General features: G+C 47.0%; 6 protein-coding genes across 6 annotated transcripts; 2 read left to right on the top strand and 4 right to left on the bottom strand.

Moving 5' to 3' along the window:
* Nucleotides 1–1,837: 1,837 nt before the first annotated feature.
* Nucleotides 1,838–4,256, top strand: F4817DRAFT_332446 (ferric reductase like transmembrane component-domain-containing protein). Its single transcript, XM_049302650.1, has one exon. It carries the CDS (start codon nt 1,876–1,878, stop codon nt 4,099–4,101), a length of 2,226 nt encoding a protein of 741 aa, XP_049160709.1. The 5' UTR covers nt 1,838–1,875; the 3' UTR covers nt 4,102–4,256.
* Nucleotides 4,257–5,055: 799 nt separating this feature from the next.
* On the bottom strand, nt 5,056–6,421 carry F4817DRAFT_357669 (glycosyltransferase family 15 protein; the record flags this gene model as incomplete). The annotated part of the gene is made up of 2 exons (XM_049305944.1): nt 5,056–5,973; nt 6,074–6,421. 2 exons carry the CDS (start codon nt 6,419–6,421, stop codon nt 5,056–5,058), a joined length of 1,266 nt encoding a protein of 421 aa, XP_049160710.1.
* A 1,195-nt stretch (nt 6,422–7,616) lies between these two features.
* Nucleotides 7,617–11,341, bottom strand: F4817DRAFT_332451 (Hira-domain-containing protein). The gene is made up of 4 exons (XM_049302651.1): nt 11,180–11,341; nt 11,034–11,108; nt 8,062–10,971; nt 7,617–8,005 (listed from the first exon to the last, which is right to left on the bottom strand). Exons 1-4 carry the CDS (start codon nt 11,214–11,216, stop codon nt 7,902–7,904), a joined length of 3,126 nt encoding a protein of 1,041 aa, XP_049160711.1. The 5' UTR covers nt 11,217–11,341; the 3' UTR covers nt 7,617–7,901.
* A 485-nt stretch (nt 11,342–11,826) lies between these two features.
* On the bottom strand, nt 11,827–13,305 carry F4817DRAFT_364055 (Pkinase-domain-containing protein; the record flags this gene model as incomplete). Its single annotated transcript, XM_049306707.1, has 3 exons — nt 11,827–12,471; nt 12,528–13,203; nt 13,269–13,305. 3 exons carry the CDS (start codon nt 13,303–13,305, stop codon nt 12,213–12,215), a joined length of 972 nt encoding a protein of 323 aa, XP_049160712.1. The 3' UTR covers nt 11,827–12,212.
* Nucleotides 13,306–14,016: 711 nt separating this feature from the next.
* F4817DRAFT_49225 (uncharacterized protein) lies at nt 14,017–15,502 on the top strand. Its single transcript, XM_049307550.1, has 2 exons — nt 14,017–14,450; nt 14,501–15,502. Exons 1-2 carry the CDS (start codon nt 14,174–14,176, stop codon nt 15,271–15,273), a joined length of 1,050 nt encoding a protein of 349 aa, XP_049160713.1. The 5' UTR covers nt 14,017–14,173; the 3' UTR covers nt 15,274–15,502.
* A 229-nt stretch (nt 15,503–15,731) lies between these two features.
* F4817DRAFT_364057 (amidase) lies at nt 15,732–17,472 on the bottom strand (the record flags this gene model as incomplete). Its single annotated transcript, XM_049306708.1, has 4 exons — nt 15,732–16,363; nt 16,437–16,738; nt 16,823–17,134; nt 17,198–17,472. The coding sequence occupies 4 exons, from the start codon at nt 17,470–17,472 to the stop codon at nt 15,732–15,734; spliced, it is 1,521 nt and encodes a 506-aa protein (XP_049160714.1).
* Nucleotides 17,473–18,177: the final 705 nt, after the last annotated feature.

Below are 18,177 nucleotides of genomic sequence, written 5' to 3' on the forward strand. Positions count from 1 at the left end.
TTGTCTATCATCTACCATTCACCCTTACCCTACTATATTCCTTCTTCTTCCCCATCAGTTGCGCACTTGTTCTCGCTCCGTGTCACAACTTCCCCGCCCAGAACACCTGATCTGAGATTTCTGTAAATACGAACTATCCAACAAACAAGCTTCCGTGGCGATTGAAATGCCGGCACAGCCGCCTTTGCTAGGACTTGTCGGACCGAAGAATCATTCACCCGATGAGTTAATGACCAGTGTTAACTCCAAACCTTCCAAGTCGCCTAATAGAGTATGTCAGCTTAATTCTTCGATGTTTTAATGGGTTTACCCTCTAGATACACCACAGAAACTAAACTAAAGCATATTTTATCATAGGTACCTTTTGATATTCTTGCTAGTGCTATTTGCAACGGCCGTCTAGAGGACAGAATTCTTTCGAAGCACATTTGGGATACTATTATCTTATCAGATGGGCCTAATTATCAAGTAAACCTGGGCCAAGAAACGGAAGTTCCAGATTCGGGCTGGGAGGTTTCTTCTATCTCTGGATATCCTATCATTATTACTCCTAGCGAAATATCTCCTACGACCCGCTCAAGTGGGACGGCGCCATCTGAATCATCCGAATCATCCGCGAAAGGTAGGTATCTTATGCAACCTTTGCGACCCGTTATCCACCGCTTTCTCAATAACCAGTTCCGACCTTCGAGAGACTTCCAAGGATAATTGCGCCTTAAAGGTTGCCTTCGCGTGATTGTGCTCAGCAGCTTCATGTTAAAGAAAATGGTTGACCGGCCCCACTATATAACGGAAGACGGAAGCTTATATAGTATGGGGCGCGGCCGGTGCGGAACCCCCCGGGCGGTTATGTGGGCCCATACGCCGATCGGCAGATCCGATTGTGTCGCGCGTTCAAGTTTGACTTTAGCGCTGGACTCTTTAATAAAATATTCCGTCTAAGGTACCAAGAGGTATATACATATCATTTCATCATCTATATTAAAAGCTTCATCGCTTTACTACCTAAGCTTACAAGCGAAGACATTGCAAGGTCAGGTGGATAACAAGGCGTTTTTCAGGGCTTGAAGAATTACGCCCTGATTCGTAAAATTGCGAAGGGCGGTAAGAATGTGGCATCTTACTACCAACCCAGGAGATAAAAATGTGTCTCGCGGGAGCAGCGGGGCCCAACATGTATAGTAGCGGCGAGATCAGAAGATCTAGCAAAGCTGCCTGTACTACGTATGAGCTTTTACTGGTTGTTGATATAGAACGTTGTCATCTTAGGACAGTTTCCAACACGTTTAAATGACCTATTAACTAAATACACCGATTTCCTGGTATGTTTGTCTTGAGAATATTAAGCTAATACTTAGAGATACGAAGAAAACTAAGGTTATTGGACATAATCTGGTAATCCAAAGGCCAGAGGTACATACTACGTCGATATCTCCAAGACGAATATACTAATCACATTAAGCTTTCCATATAGGGCTTATACTATATACTATAGTAGAATCCTCGCAGCGAAGCCTTTTGCTAGAGTGTGGATGAGGTTCGTACCGAGTCAAGCCTGGCTCTTCATTGCGACGATTCAAACTTCCAGAATATCCAACATCAACCCACCTTTAATTAAATAGGCTCATTTTACCTCCAAAAGCATCATGGGGTTCCAAATGATATAGAACAAATAGTATACCTCGGATTTGTAATCGGCCCAACTGTTATATTCATCCTGGACGAGCCGCAACCCCTGCTGAGAAGATATGCGGTAGTTTCGAGCCTATAACAGACCAGCATTGCGATCTAGCCGCATGCCACCGACAAGTCGTGCCAAAAGCGTCGTACGGTGAATCAACGGTGAGATGTCTCGCAAGCCACCATACTATAAACATGACCTTGGCCCGCATCAGCCCGCATCAGATCGTGTTGTACAAATGCTTTTTAGGAAGGCTTTGTCTTCTGTTGGATCCTAGGGGTAACACGGTAATTATCATATCCTACCTACATAGCACTGCTTTGCTCGGAGTATCTATAATGCATCTATTTCTGGTGTTGGTGTCGTTGCTGGCATCTCTAGCGAGTGCCGGACGTGATGCCGGTCGTCCTGGATATGGCCTGATCGGCTACGGCATTGAGATGTATATCCCCGTCTGCGCATACGCCTGTCAGTATTCCTTTGGGTCCAATCCGCTAGTGTGCACCGACGAGGGCTCATTTAGTGACTCCGGTATGGATGGTATGAATGGAATGAACATGGGAAGCAGCAGGGATGGAACGGTTCTGCCTCTGAATGTGAGCGCGATGCCGTCGCCGACCTGCCGCGCCGAGTCCGAGCCGTTCCTCACATCGGTAGCCTGGTGCATTCATCAAAAGTGCGACGGCGAGCTTGTCTGGAAGATCGAAAAGTGGTGGCAGTCATACGTGGTTGGGAACTTACAATCAGATCCACCGCCGTCCCTCTCGTACGGCGCGGCGCTCGCGTTAATCCCATCCCAGCCGAACATCACTTGCTCAAGCGGACAGATATTGAACGAGACAAGTATCGTTAATGAGACGCTTTACCATTCTCAATATGTCTCTATAGATGTTAACCAGAACGTGGAGATCCAACATGAACGCTTTGGCCTAGTTATCCTTTTATCTGGTGTTATCATCCCCATCGGTTTCTCGTTATTGCGCTTTCTTCCCTTCTCGAAACGATGGGCGAGTGCGCTCAACGGTCATTTTATATATCCTTCGCTTCTTCGACCTTGGCGTGGCTCACCTGTTGCTGCTGTTATTGGTGACCCGCCAACACGAGGCCAGGCACTTTTCATAGGGTACCTGATCCTTCTTAACATATTTCTATCCGCATTCAAATATGACACACATCCAGATGGATTCCACTACTGGTGGAACGATGGGCCAGATGAAATCATGGGCGATTTGGCGAATCGACTGGGAGTCCTATCATTCGCCAATTTCGCGCTCCTGGTCCTCTATTCGTCGCGAAATAACATACTTCTATGGTTGACCAACTGGCAGCATTCAACCTTTGTCCTCCTTCATCGGTGGGTAGCACGCATCGCCGTTCTCGAAGCTATCTTGCACTCCCTTATATTTCTCCGCGACTGGATCCAGGAAGATAGACTTGCGACTGATCAGGTTTTGCCATATTGGTGGTGGGGTTGCATCGCGACAATCGCGGCTTCACTCCTCCTACCCCTTTCCATTCCCCTATTGCGTCAGCGCAGCTATGAGCTGTTCCTTGGAATCCATATTGTGGCCTCAATCCTTATATTCCTAGGCTCGTGGTACCACATCATCTTCCGGTATCAACACCAGTGGGGTTACGAAACTTGGCTGTATGTCGTGTTTGCGGTTTGGGGGTTCGACAGGCTGATTCGCTTGCTGCGCACGCTTCGCAACGGAGTTCGTACTGCAAACATTACTGTTATTGACAATGATTATATGAAGATTGAAGTCAAGGGTGTTGTCGGGACAGGCTATGTTTATCTCTACTTTTTAAACTGGCGCTTCTGGGAGAACCACCCTTTTAGTATCGCAAGCTCGGTCATTCTTCAGAGTGATACGTACTCCAATGAAAAGAACATCTCACGGGATAGGGATGTGGAAATTGGTCCTAAAATATCAACGCAGATGGCAGTCCGGAGTTTTGATCACACCATCGAGACGGGTATGGTATTCTATCTCCGGATCCTAGATGGTGGGACTAAGGCTCTACGTTATAAAACCCAGCTTCCAGTTTTGATTGAGGGCACCTATGGCACTCAGGAGGATCTCTCGGATTATCCAACCCTAGTGTGCATCGCAGGTGGTGTTGGTGTCACGTCTGTTCTCCCTTACATGCGTGCCCACCTCGGCAACGTATATCTGTACTGGGGCTCCCGCACCCAAGCACTTGTTGACTCGATGAAGCCTTTAATATACAATTTTAATACAGAGGTTGCTGTGGGTCGGCGTTTAAATCTTCGGTCTATTCTAGAGAGCCAGCATGGCGACTTTGTAGTCGTGGTGTCTGGTCCTCCAAGCATGATGGACGAAACTCGTGAAATTGTTAGCAAACTCGCTTTAGGAAGAACAGTTAAACTAGTTGCGGAGTCCTTTACTTACTAGTTAACAGTTATTATAAAAAGGAGATTTTTAGAAAATTAGAAAACTTCAAGACACACAGCTTCATTCTGCTATAGTTACCTCCTTCAAAATAAGTAGGCTAACATGACTTACTACGGCTATTGTCAACTACAGCACCAACGTTTCACAACTGCAGTAGCTTCAGGTATCATTTCATAACTCAAAGTTGTGGTCTGATTTAAGAGTCATTTATTACCTAACTACCTAGGTATCTGACCTGCCATGTTGAGCAAGTTTTAATAACACAACGCAATGGACTGAATGTGTGACTCTGACGTTAGGGCAAACTTTCCGCAAGAAAGGTTAGTTAACGTCAATATGGCACCAGAAATCAGGTGAATTGGCTTTCAAAGTTTGAAGCCCTTGTCCCTGCGACAGAATGGTGCGGTAAAAAAAAACAGCTCATTGTAAAACCAAATGAGGAACGGATATTCCTTGGTGAACCTTGCTAGTACAAAGAAGGGAATGCTGTAAGAAAATCAGTAGTGTGTAAGTCCTCACTTGGGCTTGACAGCCTACTGCGAATCGAGTGATATTCTCAGCAGTGCAAGAATGGCTCTGATATGACCAACGAGATCACAACGCAACGCAACGCAATGCAACGCAAATATAATGGTGGCTTGGCTAGGGCGAAGAAATAGCTCCGGAGCTTCTTCAGATCTTAACACTTAGATGCGAGCTGCGGGGGTAAGAATATGGCAGCAAGTTGGCGTTCGTGTATCGATCGGCTTCATGCAAATAGGGGTCACTCTACAGCCCCGGGTTTTGGAGTCACTTCGCCTTTCGGCCTACTCCAAGTTGAGCGGAGCGACAAGGTCCAATTTATGAGGGTTACCCATATCAGACGAAACCCTAAGTTTGCTATCCACCCAAAGAGCCGCCCAAAAGGGACCTAGGATAATGAACGTGTTGAGTACAGCTCTGCGGAAAGTGCCTCTACTGAAAGGGGTTACCATCTCGACCATCCAGAACGTACTCAACACTATCACTGCTCCCAATAATTCCTGTGTCACTATTGAAATCAGATACCTTGTCCTTCTTGACGAGCCATTTACCCCCTAGAAACTTACGAATGCATGGGTCCGAAGGCTTTCGCTGCTTTGACTCATAAGGCACGAGTTTTGCATTGTTGCTGTCGATAGCATTCACGGTGCAGCCACACGCGAGGCTAGGTATTCCCTTTTGACGTTCGACATCTCGTGCCATTGTAGTCCATCGCTGATGCTTACTGCCGAAGCTTTCGAATGGACCCTCCATCATTGTTTGTGTATCATATTTGGTTGGTTCGGGTACTTCTTGTTCTACCTCTCGTGGTAGCAGTGCCTTTCGTTGCAATCCAGGCGCTAACTGGCGTTCATGGGGAGGGCATTGCTCACAGAGACCATGCGCATAACCGATATCACGAAAGTACCAGATTCGACTCTTGGGCAAGAACATGCTAACACTGAGTGTATGAACAGGAGCATCCCCAAATCGTTCATAATAAAACCCGCCAGCTTTGTCCAAATGGTCGAAGTACGCCTTATGCTGTTTGCTGCGGAAGAATTTCAGAGAACCAATTTCAAAATTGGAGTAAAACTGGCAATTATTGTACTCCCCATCACCCAGGCCCTCCTTGACGCCTGTGTGTGGACGAATCACATCATCATGATCTTCAGCTGTGTGCAGTAACCAGTCGAAATCTGCATCTTCATCTACCAACTCCTCGTTATGATCGATGAATTCTTTGGTGCGCTCCCATAGAGAAGGGAAAGATCGGGCATCGTCGAGAATGGCCATGTTAAATCCATACGCCATGTTGTTGTCTTGCATAAATCGGAACACGTCGTAATTGATATCACAGGAGAACTGTACCTGCAGTACCTTCGTTAGCTGTAGGTATCGAAAGGGGCATCGCCGACAGGGGCAAATGGCTGTGACTTTCTTAAACAAATTGGAAAGGAGGCTAACTTACAGCAGGCTCAACTCGCCAAAACCAGTCATAATTGGCAAGACGCTTCTCTGAGGCGAATATACCAGCGTTCCAACGACACATATGATGGTAGCTTTGCAACCAGGCCTTGCCGACACCGATACCACCCATGAATTGACGACCAATATCAAACCGGTTAATATCGATCCAAGACGGAATTCTCCAGTGCTCTTGAGGGATGCGTTCGAAGTAGCATTGGGAATTGGTAGCCTTAGACACGGCTGCCTTAAACTCTTCAGTGAACTCCTCATTATTGAAGAAGACCCAATCGTATCCGTGGGTTTCCCGGCTGTTGAATCGAGCTTCCACCTGGAGGATGCTAGCGACCATCTCTTCGACCTCCTCGTTTCTCACAAGAGAGATAAACGCAGCTTTTGGGCGTGTCTCGATTAATGCCTGTACCTGCTGGGTCGGTAGATCTTGCAAATCTAGGATGGTATTCTTACGGAGCCACTGGATTGGATGGCTGGTATCTGCTTGCATAGTATATCCAGCAGGTGGGTGCGGCATAGGGGGTACGTAAGCGTCAATGACTGGAGTTTCTAGATGGATTGACTTCTCCGGCTCCCAGGTAGACAACCAAGCACTGCCTACGAGAGCGGACGCTAGGCAGAAGAGGACAACCTTGCGAAAGGAGAAAGGCCTTTAGAAATACAGTAGTATTAATCGATTGGTCACATTGGTTGGTATAACTGGGAACGTACCTGACCCGGCGAGGAAGAAAGTTCCAACTAGAGAACCCTTGGATCTTGCTATGGGTTGGTTCAACTGCATTCTCAGGAGCGATAGCCAGAGTATCATCACCTGTTTCATTTTGCTGAGGAGTGAGACTTAGAGGTAGAGGAGTAACATCGTCAATCGAAGAACACGACAAGGACGCTACATGGCCTCTGCTCCTAGATGATCGGGACATATGAGCATCTCCCCCGCCCGCATGTCGAGAGTATGCTTTGGGAGTATGGAACTCCATCTGTCTTTGACGAGTCCGTAATAGTTAATATAAGTACCAACACAAGTACCGGGTATTAAATAATCGTCAGGGTGTACTTCACAGAAAAGGACTAGACTAACCTCGACGCGACACAGGTTAATCGGCAGTGCTAATAAGGGGGATGCAAAACGAAGGCGCGATTGAAATCAAGGCAAAGATGCTTTGGTAGGTAGTAGTCAATTGTCCTAGAAGACAGTTGTTTAAGGAGAGTTACCTAGTAGGACGAAGTGCAAAATAGTGAAAAGTGAACGAAAAGTGAACGAAGATAACGGCGAATGTTTGTACTTGACAAAAGGCTTTTGACGACGTTATGGCGGTTAGTGTAGTTTCAAGAAAATGTAGCGCCTCTGCTTCATTTTAAGATTGGATATGGTTGATTGCTGGTTGGCCGGGAACAAACAACCTTAGAACCAGTTGTACCTGTCATAGGATGTCAGGGAAACACCGCTATTCCATATGGGACGTAACTTCCTCAGTGCAGTTTACAGGAACCACAGGAACCACGGGAACCACGGGGACGAATCTAGTCTACCATGTCAGATGCCGGTCAGAGGTCGATTCACTAAGCTGGTCACCTGTCCGTTATCCGATTCTAGGTCACGCATACCGCCCAAGTAGACGCTATCAAAGTAGACACTGCAGAAGGTGAATAATCATCTAGACTGTACTCTGTAGTCTTATTCAGTCATAGATTGAAGTTATAATACAAATCGATATCGGATTAGTTAAGGACAACAAGGGTTGGTACCTAGGCCTTAGAAGCCAATAATGAACACCCCTTATTTTCCACCTAACTCCCCCTTTACTAGAAACGCTGCATCACGTTTCAACCATCATAGCGTCGCCAGTTATGTCATCCTCATGCGTGAGCTCGAGGATTCGTGCATATTGTACAGTAATGCGTTGGAGTTCCCTGAATTTTCCTGGGTGACAGTTAGTATTGAACCAAAAGAAAGAGTTCGACCACGACACAACTTACCTAGAATCATCACAACGCCTTTCAATAGGTCCTTACGATCCCACCCGCAAATATCATCATCTTGACTATACCATCCCTTGCCTCCTGTATTATCCCCCTTTTTATCTTGCAGCACACCTCCTACTAAGCTGTTGAGAAGCTCTTCTACTTTCCCTCGGTGCCCTTCTGCTCCGATCCGTTTCGCATACATGAACAGATATAGTCGGAACTCGTCCTTCGAACCCAACTGTAAGGCACCAGCAATTCGGTTCTCTAAATGAGCAATACTAACACTAGACTCGAAGGTCTCGAAACCATCCCTCGATAGTAAAGTCTTGATTAAGCGTTGTAAGGTGTATGCTCTCCCCTTCAGCAGGAACTCGTTTGTTGTGTGTCGTTCCAAGTAGGGAATAATGCCAGCTGAAACAGTCGCTCCATCACTCTGTCCGTCTTTGGAAGATGTAGAGCCAACTGCAGTAGACTGCAAAGCCCCAACTGAAGAGTCGTTGCTGTTCCAGTACTGGCTACCCACAGCCCACCATGATTCCGAAAGTCGTTGCCAGGAGTACATTGTTGGGGAATAAAAGTATCCATCACCATTCGTAAGGGTAACAACAATATGACCGCTGGAGTTTAAATGTGCAGATGTAACACCAGGGCCCGGCATGGCACCATGTGTCTGGAGCGAGCTGATGGCAATCTCCAATACAGGTGCGAGAGATACCGGCGGATGGGGTGAGGATAGTGTGTTAATATTCCAAACATGACATATGCCAACCGCTGTAATACAAAGCAACCACCAATCGCGACACTCCAGAATCACCGGCTGGGATTCCAACACCATCGCATTTATCAATCGACGGCCTGCGGGAGTCCAAGTATATAAGCTGCCATCTTCACATGCCGCGGCCCAGAATCTCTTGCTACCAGTTACAAGGATAATGGCCCGTGGAAGGTAGTCTTGCCACAGTAGACTACCACGCTTCGTGGCCGTGATGTGCGAGGGATCTCGAATCGATACCGGATTCTTTGCTTCTAAGATGACATTTTCGGGCACTTTCGATGCCTCCTCTACGCTACTTTCATCCTGCAAGACACCCCGTTCTAATGGACGGATAATATGTGACCTAACTTTAGGTACTGCTAGACGGACTTGAGAAACTGCGATAGAGGGATTGAGGATGGCTGGTCGGAGATATTCAGGGGTTGGTATAAGACCATGTTTGGGCGGTTCGAGAGTCGCGGGTTCAAGACCTTCTACTCCATTTCTCACTATACTTCTTGGTCCAGAAGCCGATCGCTTGTTTGGAGGTTCATCATCATCTTCGCCCTCCGACGCAATCGCTTTCCTTTTATTTCCAAGAAGCATAGCCGCTAGACCGCCCTCTGGCAGTCCATCGTATGGCTTCGAAAGATCTAGTATCGTTTGTGGCGCATCGTTTTGCGCAGCTTTGGAGGAGCTAGATCCCACCAGCTGGCTCTGGGGAAGTGATGACTGACCGGTCCCAGATGACGAGATGAGCATTGGTGCAACTCTTTTCTTCCCGTCCTTGGTAATAGTTACACGGGATTTCAGTTCATTCACCCGCTCAGCAGTTTTATCGGCCGACTCTTCTACGACGGGAGCCTTTTCTTTCTCTGGCTGGACATCTGTCTGTCCATTTGTCGGTGGCAAATTCGGTGTTGCAGCGCTACTCTTAACTCCATTCGTTGTAGGCGGAGCGTCTTTAGGAAGCGGATGAAAGTCGCCCATTAGCGCTCCCATTCGCGATTCGGCACCTTTTCTCTCCCCTTCCTTACTATGATTTTCAAGTTGAAGCCCGTCGACATCTTCCGCTATTCCCATAGCTTTTCGGGAGGCACCATATTTAGATAGGGCCTTGTCCGTCTCTTCCAGGTTGGCCACCCAGCCCAATTCTCCGGTGTCAAACTTGACTGCAACAATGCCGCCGTCGAGACTCGACGCAAACAGAATTTGACCATCAGGGGTCCAGGCAAGGTCTGATATTGATTTTGATGCCATGTCCTGCAAAATCACCACAGGTCTTGACGTGTTCGTGTTCCAGACGCTCAGTGTCTTATCTTGGCCGGCCGATGCTATCACCGTCACCAAAGTTCCCCCAGAATGGCCATTAGTCGCTCCATTCTCCACAGGCTTTTTCGTATGAAATAACCTAGGAGAGAACATACACACTTCCGTAGGACCTTCGTGACCGATCAGGTTGATTTCACTGTCCCATCTAGTTCGCTCAATTATAGCGACCGAACTTACGGGACCGTTGACTGCATTAGCTGCAGCAATATGGTTACCGTCAGGTGACCATGAGCACCTTCTGAAATATGTAGTGAGTGGGGATGATTTGAAGGGGGCGCTAATAGTGGTCTCGAGTTGAAAGTTGTTAACCATATCATGTTGGGTCGCATTAGGGGCGGGAGGAGTAAAGCGAAAAATCTTGATAGATCGATCATCGCTAGCAGTAGCAAAAAACTTATTGGCCGGGTCGAAAGTAATACCCTTCACATGGCTTTGATGATTTCCAAGCACCTTGAGCTTCTCGAAAGTGTGTCCCGACCAAATGACGACCTTGGAATCAAGACCCACAGAGACAAGAATCGAGCCATCGTAAGACCATGCAAGATCTTGGACATCATTGTCATGCCCTATCAGTCGCCTTGAAGTCTTCCAATTCTCGACAGGTGGTGGCTCGTTCGTTCCGAAAGGCGCGATAGTAGGTGGACCACTCTCAAGCTGGTATATACATATGATCTTGTCATCCGCCCCTGATGCGAGGTAGCGGCCATTGGGTGAGAATCGCACGGAATGAATAGTGCCGAGATGGTGGCTCATATGGCAGAGCTGCCTCGGCTTCGTGTAGGAAGGATCGTCGGCATTGTAGATAGATTCGGTCGACCAAACTCGAACATGACCATCTAAAGCAGGTAAGATATCGGCGCAAATAACTTATAGTGATCAAGCATTGCTAAAAACGCACCTCCACCAGCTGTTGCAAGTCGCTTTCCATCAGGCGATATGTGGCAGCTGTAGACCTCGAAGTCTTTCTGTTCGCCTTCAGAAATAATCAGCCTTGTTTTCTCTATCTCCAGAAAGCTCATCAACAAATACAGGTCCCATACATACCTCTATGGCTCAGCCATGATGGCTTAATGATGCGCATGGTGACTCGATAATTGGGATTGTAATTCGCATGTCTGCATAAAGTTTACGTCAAATAAACTAAGATGGGAACAATCAGAAATAAATGCGCGTGCCTCAGAAGTTTCAGTAAAAGGTTGGTTGTCGAAGAATCCGTGGCGCGCGACGCGGCCCGAGTTTCGATCAATTTAAAAGTTTACGTAATCTCTCTTTTCAGCTAAGGGATACATCTTTGAGTGCCTACCTACATGTACCTAACCTTAGCTTCACGTCACCTCACAGTGTGCCCTGGCCAGGACCCAGGTATCCGGCAGTCGGTAACTACCTAGGTACCTAAGGTCTCGAACCCCACATATGTGCGCCTAAGCTAATTTTGATGCATGTATAAAGAATATGTGCCTACAGGACATTTCTACACATTGCGGGTAAGCCCTTATAGGGTATGCATGAGAACGGAATCGTCAAGCCCATCAAGCGGAGAATGTAACAAATCTTAATTGCTTCATCCTACCTAGGTATGCGACGGCAAATACACCATCTCTGAAGCCGAGCAACTAATTCAGAGTTCAGACAAAAGAAAATGAAAAAAGGGGCATCTCCGGTCCGGCGAGAAGATCCGAGGACCTATGATCATCATGCCGCCGTATCCATAACCCCCTAGGGGAAAAAGAAGCCATTCTTATGCATAGTTCCCTTTCCTTCCTGACTCCTCTCAAATGCCGAGTCCCTCCTCCCAACGCCCTGTAAAGTCATCGTCCATGGACTGCATAGGTTGCGAAAACATGGGAAATCCGAGGAAGAGGATACTTCCTCCACAGATCCGCTCAAGGCATAGGAGACACGGAGTATTCCTGATAAAGAACATATCTGATGATAGTGTTACATAGTATTGTTGTCGTTGATTAATGCCCGAGTCGCCGTATCCTGAAAGGCAATACTGATGCTCCGTATAAGTAAGCATATTCTGCTTTAGACGAGTCGTAAGGTGCCTAGTTCATTCGACAAGACGAAATATAACTTAAGCGTGTCCATTACTTCCATATCGGGTCGGCTGGCGAGGTAGATCATTGAAGTAAGGGTGGTGGCAGGCTTGCTTAGCAGAAATTCGGCCGGCGGGATCGTATACGAGCAGAGCTTCTAGAAGATCGAGGCCGTTGTCATCGAGGTTCGAGCACAGGACCGTCGAATGGTCACGTATCCATTTAGGGAACGAAGCTTTGAAGTCAGGGTAAGAAGTAACTCCGGGCCATACCTCCTCAGTAGGAGTGCCCAACAAGCTAAAAATGTAATTAGCAATTAGCAATCATAGACAGCATCGAAAAGGTATGCTTACCGGAAGGTCTTGAAAATCTGGTCGATCTCCGAGTCTCCGGGGAATAACGGTTTCCTAGTGCACATCTCTGCAAAGATACAGCCTACGGACCACATGTCCACACCCGTGGAGTACTGTCGACCACCAAGCAGAATCTCCGGAGCTCGGTACCAGAGCGTAACGACCTCGTGGGTGTATGTTCTAAGGGGCACTCCAAAAGCGCGGGCCAGACCAAAATCGGCAAGCTTCAAGTTCCCGTCACGGTTAATCAGCAAGTTCTGCGGCTTGAGATCTCGGTGCAGAATTCGGTGGCTATGGCAGTATCGTATTCCTTCGCAAAGCTGGGTCATAAATCGGCGAACCATGCTACTACCCAGTCCAAGACGTCCCAGTTCGGGCCCCGAACCTTCAGGTAGAGCTTTACCGCGACCACCATCGCTGACGGGAAGCGCCTCCATGTACTTCTTCAGGTCGAGGTCGAGAAACTCGAAGACTAAGTAGAGCTTGTGGCCCTCGGCATGGACGATGTTAAACAGTCTGACGATGTTGGGGTCACGCATCTCCTTGAGCAGAGAGATCTCTCGGATGGCGGTACTAGGAACACCCTCATCCTCAGATTCGAGACGAATCTTCTTCAATGCGACGATACGGCCACCATGGGCCAAGTCTCGGGCTTTATAGACGACACCATAAGTGCCTAGAAGCAGGTGTGATTTAGCAAATAGCGAGTTTGAAAATTGAGATGTTAAAAGTTCGGCTTACCTTCGCCAATCTTCTCAAGTTTCTGGTAGTTATCCATTTTCAAGGATGGCTACTACTGCACTGGAATTGAATTGGATCGAAGGAATGTAAGAAACAACTTTTGGATTGGAGGAGAGGCGTTGAATGATTATGGGAATCTCGAATTCCGGGGGGGTAACCTGCACCAAAGAAGTTGAACTCGGTTGCTATTTACTCGAGCTTTTGGATAGTGGTGTGGGTTGGGGGGTAACAACAGAAAACGAGGGGCAATAGTGGGAGAGAATCTCGACGAGGATAACCAGAACAAACGTTGCCTGCGGGAGTGTATCAAAAGGAGCGGACAGAGTTGATCCTGTACGATCTCGCAGTCTGTTAAAACTCCATTGGTACCAGGGATGTGTTAAGTACTGTACGAAGTTCAGTTTGCTGCAAGGATCCGTGGGAGGGTTGTTGGCGGTATGTGGGTTGAAATTGGGATTTTACAGCTCATGAGTGTGGATGTTTTCCAATAATACAAGTAAACAGTGGATTCATAACTTTTGACACGCGCCGACTTTGTGGCTAACAAAGCCAAATCGCGTTTGTGGCTCCGGAGTCAGGCCGCTAATGCACGTTTATATAAGCAGCTATGATACATGTACACGTCTGGCATGCGGGTGTGTGCTTTATGTACATGTATCTTTTCGGCTTTAAACCTGCATGCAGGTACATGATGCTCTTCCATATCTTATCGCTACATATGTACGAAATATGTACAATGCAATTTCTACATGTACGCATACATTTTCACATGCATACAAAGTGACAGGGGCATTCGAGCATGAAAAATGTCATGATCAAACTCCCTAACTCTAAAACAAGGAAAACGGTGCTTCTATTATCTTATCTAATCTATCAACACGAATATTCCTACGTCTTCACCCACTATGACCCTTGACCTGACTACCCTGGACGCCCATGAGCAACCAGATGAAGAGCTCAAGGCTACGTGGAAAAAATATTCGAGGACTGACCATGAGGAATTCACGAGTCATCCGGACATAGATGAGCTAGACCCCCCGAACACTGTGGGCGCATTCAAACTAGCAGGGCATATCCCAAGTGAAATTCTCACGGCCTCTTTTAAGCAACTCGAAGGTAGTAACTGGGATGGAAGCCAAACGATTGAAGATGCTCCTTTCTACTTCCATCCTCTACTCCCAGGTAAGCCCACTCCTCACTATCCCGACGATTATTCTCATACTAGATTACAGGCTTGCTTATATTTCCCTCCCTAATACCCCCAAGAACGCAGAAAGCATTAGTATACCGCATGGTTCATAGGGATCTAAGCAATCCTACCCACCAGACTAACTTACACTTACACTATGATCTTCCCTATTTAGAAGGACAAGATAAGACGGATGTTGATTCCCGGTCTTTCTTCTCTTACTCTCCAGAATCATCCACGAAGTTTCTACCAAAAGACCCGACCGTTCACAAGTCCCTGTCTATCAAGCAAGTCCTTGAACGGCGGTTATCTTGGGTTACGCTCGGGGGGCAATACGATTGGACCAATCGAGAATATCCTGACCAAGCTCCTCCTGATTTTCCTCATGATATTGCCAATTTCCTTCAGACTCTCTTCCCGGATACTGCTGCTCAGGCTGCTATTGTCAACTTTTATAGCCCGGGGGACACGATGATGATGCATCGAGATGTTAGTGAGGAATCAGACAAGGGTCTTGTAAGTCTCAGCATAGGCTGTGATGCATTATTCATGATCGCGCCAAATGGCTATAAACACATGTCGACAGACAGAGAAGCTTCCGAGAAGCCATACCTTCTTCTGCGACTACGATCCGGAGATGCCATTTACATGACCCAAGAATCCCGATATGCTTGGCATGGTGTACCAAAGGTTCTTAAAGGCACCTGTCCAGATTTCCTAGCCGATTGGCCGGCAGAAGGCGACAAGTTTCAAGAATGGAAAGGGTGGATGCGGAATAAGCGCATTAACTTGAACGTCAGACAGATGAAAGACTGAATTTCATATCCGTTTTAATGTTTAAACAAACTACAATATCCCTGCCACGGTATATAAAGTTTTGCTCAGTTCGCCCCCTTCAAGCTAAAGCTTAAACACGTCCTTGCAGTCATAATCAAGAATCTGCAACCATGTCGTAGACAATGTCTTCGGATTGTCCAGACCTAGCATACAAGACATGATCTCATGACAACATCATCGGAATTATAATATGCCAAGGGCATCCCCCTCAATTAAGTCGGTGTAGCCCATATTATAAATATTTCAAACATCAAGTCCTCCAAGAGCAGAAACAGCCCAAAATAACACTTAGGAAATATAGTCGTCAGGTCATGAAGTCAATTATTACCGATTGTTAGGTATATACTGGATTAATAGTGGTTGCGGTGACTTCCACACCAATACATGGAGACGTTCGTCGTGTCAGCTTTGATATTCACTTTCTCCCATGGAGAGACCTAGACAACTTGTGCCTTACCGTCGGCCCTCATACGGTCATATCTCAGTACACTCTGCAAAAGAACATCCGCACCTATCCTGCAGTCTTCGGGGCTAGTGTACTCCTCGGGATTGTGACTAACGCCGTTCTTCGATGGAACGAAGATCATGCTCGTCGGACATCGTCGATTGGCGTATACGCTGTCATGTCCAGCTCCGCTAGTCATATCCCGCACCAAACTACTGCTGCCGGTGACCGCCTCGGCGGAGGCTCTTACAACGGCAATACAGTCTGGGTGAAATATCGTGGCGGGAGAGACAAAGTCCGTTCGCCATTCGACACTTAGCGGCTTCCCTGGCGTCGAGTTGGCGAGAAGTCCACCAATATCATTGCCCGCAGCCAGCGCTGCGGAGTCCCGCTTTAGATCAGCCTCCATGGCATCGATGGTAGCATCAGCAGGCGCACGGATATCAAGCGTGAAGCTCACGTGTCCAGGAATCGTGTTTGTGCTGCCGGGGCTTAATGTTAGGATACCTGTCGAAGCAACTGCGGAATGCGCAGTTGCTAGGCGATGCGAGTGGGTGATCAAGCGTGCCGCAAGCAGCATCGCATCAGCACGGCTTTTTAGAGGCGTAGTACCTGTGTGCGCATCTAGTAGTCCCATACAGTCAGTTCAGAATCACACGATTTTTTCGTTTCCTGGAAATGGGCACGGATTAAGTACCTCGTCCGTGAATGTCGACGGTGAACCACTTATAAGCTTGAACCCCTTTTACGACTCCGACCTTCTGGTTTTCCGTTTCTAAAATCGGACCTTGCTCGATATGAAGTTCGAAATGAGCGGCCATGGGGATACTCCGGTGGCTCGTTGGCGTGGAACCGAGATATCCAATTCGTTCCAATTCGGACTTTACCGTCGCAGTACCCCCGCCTACCTCCTGAGTATTATGAGCGCGGTCGAGGGCGATCTCTTCAGCCCATACCCCTGAAGACATCATGCTGATCGGAAATCGAGCGCCTTCTTCGCTATCGTAGCCTATTAGTTCGATTTCTCTTCAAGATATAGCCCAATTTGAGGTAACAGAACCTCCGAGATAGGGCCAGACATACTTGGTCCAGTTTACAACACCAACTGGGAACTCGGTCTCCACCTTGTGTTCGCGTAGTACATTGAGCATCTCGATACCAGCTAAAATCCCGAGGATCCCATCATAACGACCACCGCTCGGCTGTGTATCGAGATGAGATCCAACAAACGTCGCCGGTCCTTCACGACGACCAGGACGGATAGCGAATATGTTACCCATAGTATCAACAGTGACGTTGCATCCCAAAGCCTTAGTCGTCTTGACGAACCAATCCCGAGCCTGCTTATCTGAGTCGCTCAATGCAAGCCGTGACATACCTGTCTCGGTTGGCGCGCTATGATTGGTGGGATATAAGTATGTTACTCTGCAGGAATATCGAGTTTAGAATTAGACTTGCCTTCCCCATCGCTTACCCGTCCCGAAAGAGCACGTATGATGCAATGCATCCATCAGTCTGCTCTTCTGCACTTTTAGGGTAGTAAGGTGGTGATCCTGTTGGTCGGTAGCTTGAGTGCTAAAATATTGCGGCGTTCTAGACGATAAGAAGGCTTGCAGAACCCTTGACGACGATGCAGATAATCGTCCACTCATATGAAACTGGACTTGGTTAGTAGGTGTAAGACGGCTTAAGCGGCAACGCATAGCCAATGGATTGCGTATTACACAAGCCATGACGGAAACATGAATCATCTATGTAGATGAAATCTAGTTTGAAATAATGAGATACGCGATGTAGTTGATAGAATTTATCATGGTAATAAGATAACTAATACCTCTTGAGACTTGGAGCGAAGTCGGCAATACCTATTTAGTCACGTGCCAATGGATACAACCTATAGGATTGGCATGGGATTTCTTAGTTCCCTCTAATTATTGGTCTTAATTACATGTCTCTTCATACTTTAGGTTGAATATAATATATAATAATAATAATACGGAAATGAGGCACTCTGATTTCGTGCCCGTTTCTAGTGTACTTGAATAGGATTTTAAGGAATTATACATGTGAGAATGTGAAGAAAATAGGGGGCCAGTCAATACAACCCAAGTCAACAGGTAGGCACAATGATGCCTTTCTGTGTGTAACAATGAGGTCTTAGTCGCACGAAATAGCCTATTGCTTTGTATTGGCCACCGTCTTCAATAAGGAGACTAATATTGAACTTCCCTCTCATAAACATGCCTCGGATTTTAAATATGTTCAACTTAGGTACCCATGGTCCATGGATATCCTATGGGTACCTACCCCAACAGGCATTGATAGGGTGTTACAGAATATCAATTTCATCTTAAAATCTGCAAGGTTAAAAACGATTACTACTCTTAACGTTAGAGTCCCCTTTATCCCACCCCCTTATTCACTGCCTATGACATGGG

This window comes from Daldinia loculata, assembly GCF_022478755.1.
Source record: "Daldinia loculata strain CBS 113971 unplaced genomic scaffold F4817scaffold_14, whole genome shotgun sequence".
Taxonomy (NCBI): Eukaryota; Fungi; Ascomycota; class Sordariomycetes; order Xylariales; family Hypoxylaceae; genus Daldinia; species Daldinia loculata.

Bases quoted from the DNA above. Each gene is read 5' to 3' on its own strand.
- F4817DRAFT_332446 (XM_049302650.1), top strand. From the start codon at position 1,876: ATGACCTTGGCCCGCATCAGCCCGCATCAGATCGTGTTGTACAAATGC.
- F4817DRAFT_332451 (XM_049302651.1), bottom strand. From the start codon at position 11,216: ATGCGCATCATTAAGCCATCATGGCTGAGCCATAGAG. The intron at 10,972-11,033 runs GTGCGTTTTTAG...TACCTGCTTTAG, and splicing joins ACTTGCAACAGCTGGTGGAG to ATGGTCATGTTCGAGTTTGG. The intron at 8,006-8,061 runs GTAAGTTGTGTC...ACTGTCACCCAG, and splicing joins AGGCGTTGTGATGATTCTAG to GAAAATTCAGGGAACTCCAA.
- F4817DRAFT_49225 (XM_049307550.1), top strand. From the start codon at position 14,174: ATGACCCTTGACCTGACTACCCTGGACGCCCATGAGCAACCAGATGAA. The intron at 14,451-14,500 runs GTAAGCCCACTC...ACTAGATTACAG, and splicing joins CTTCCATCCTCTACTCCCAG to GCTTGCTTATATTTCCCTCC.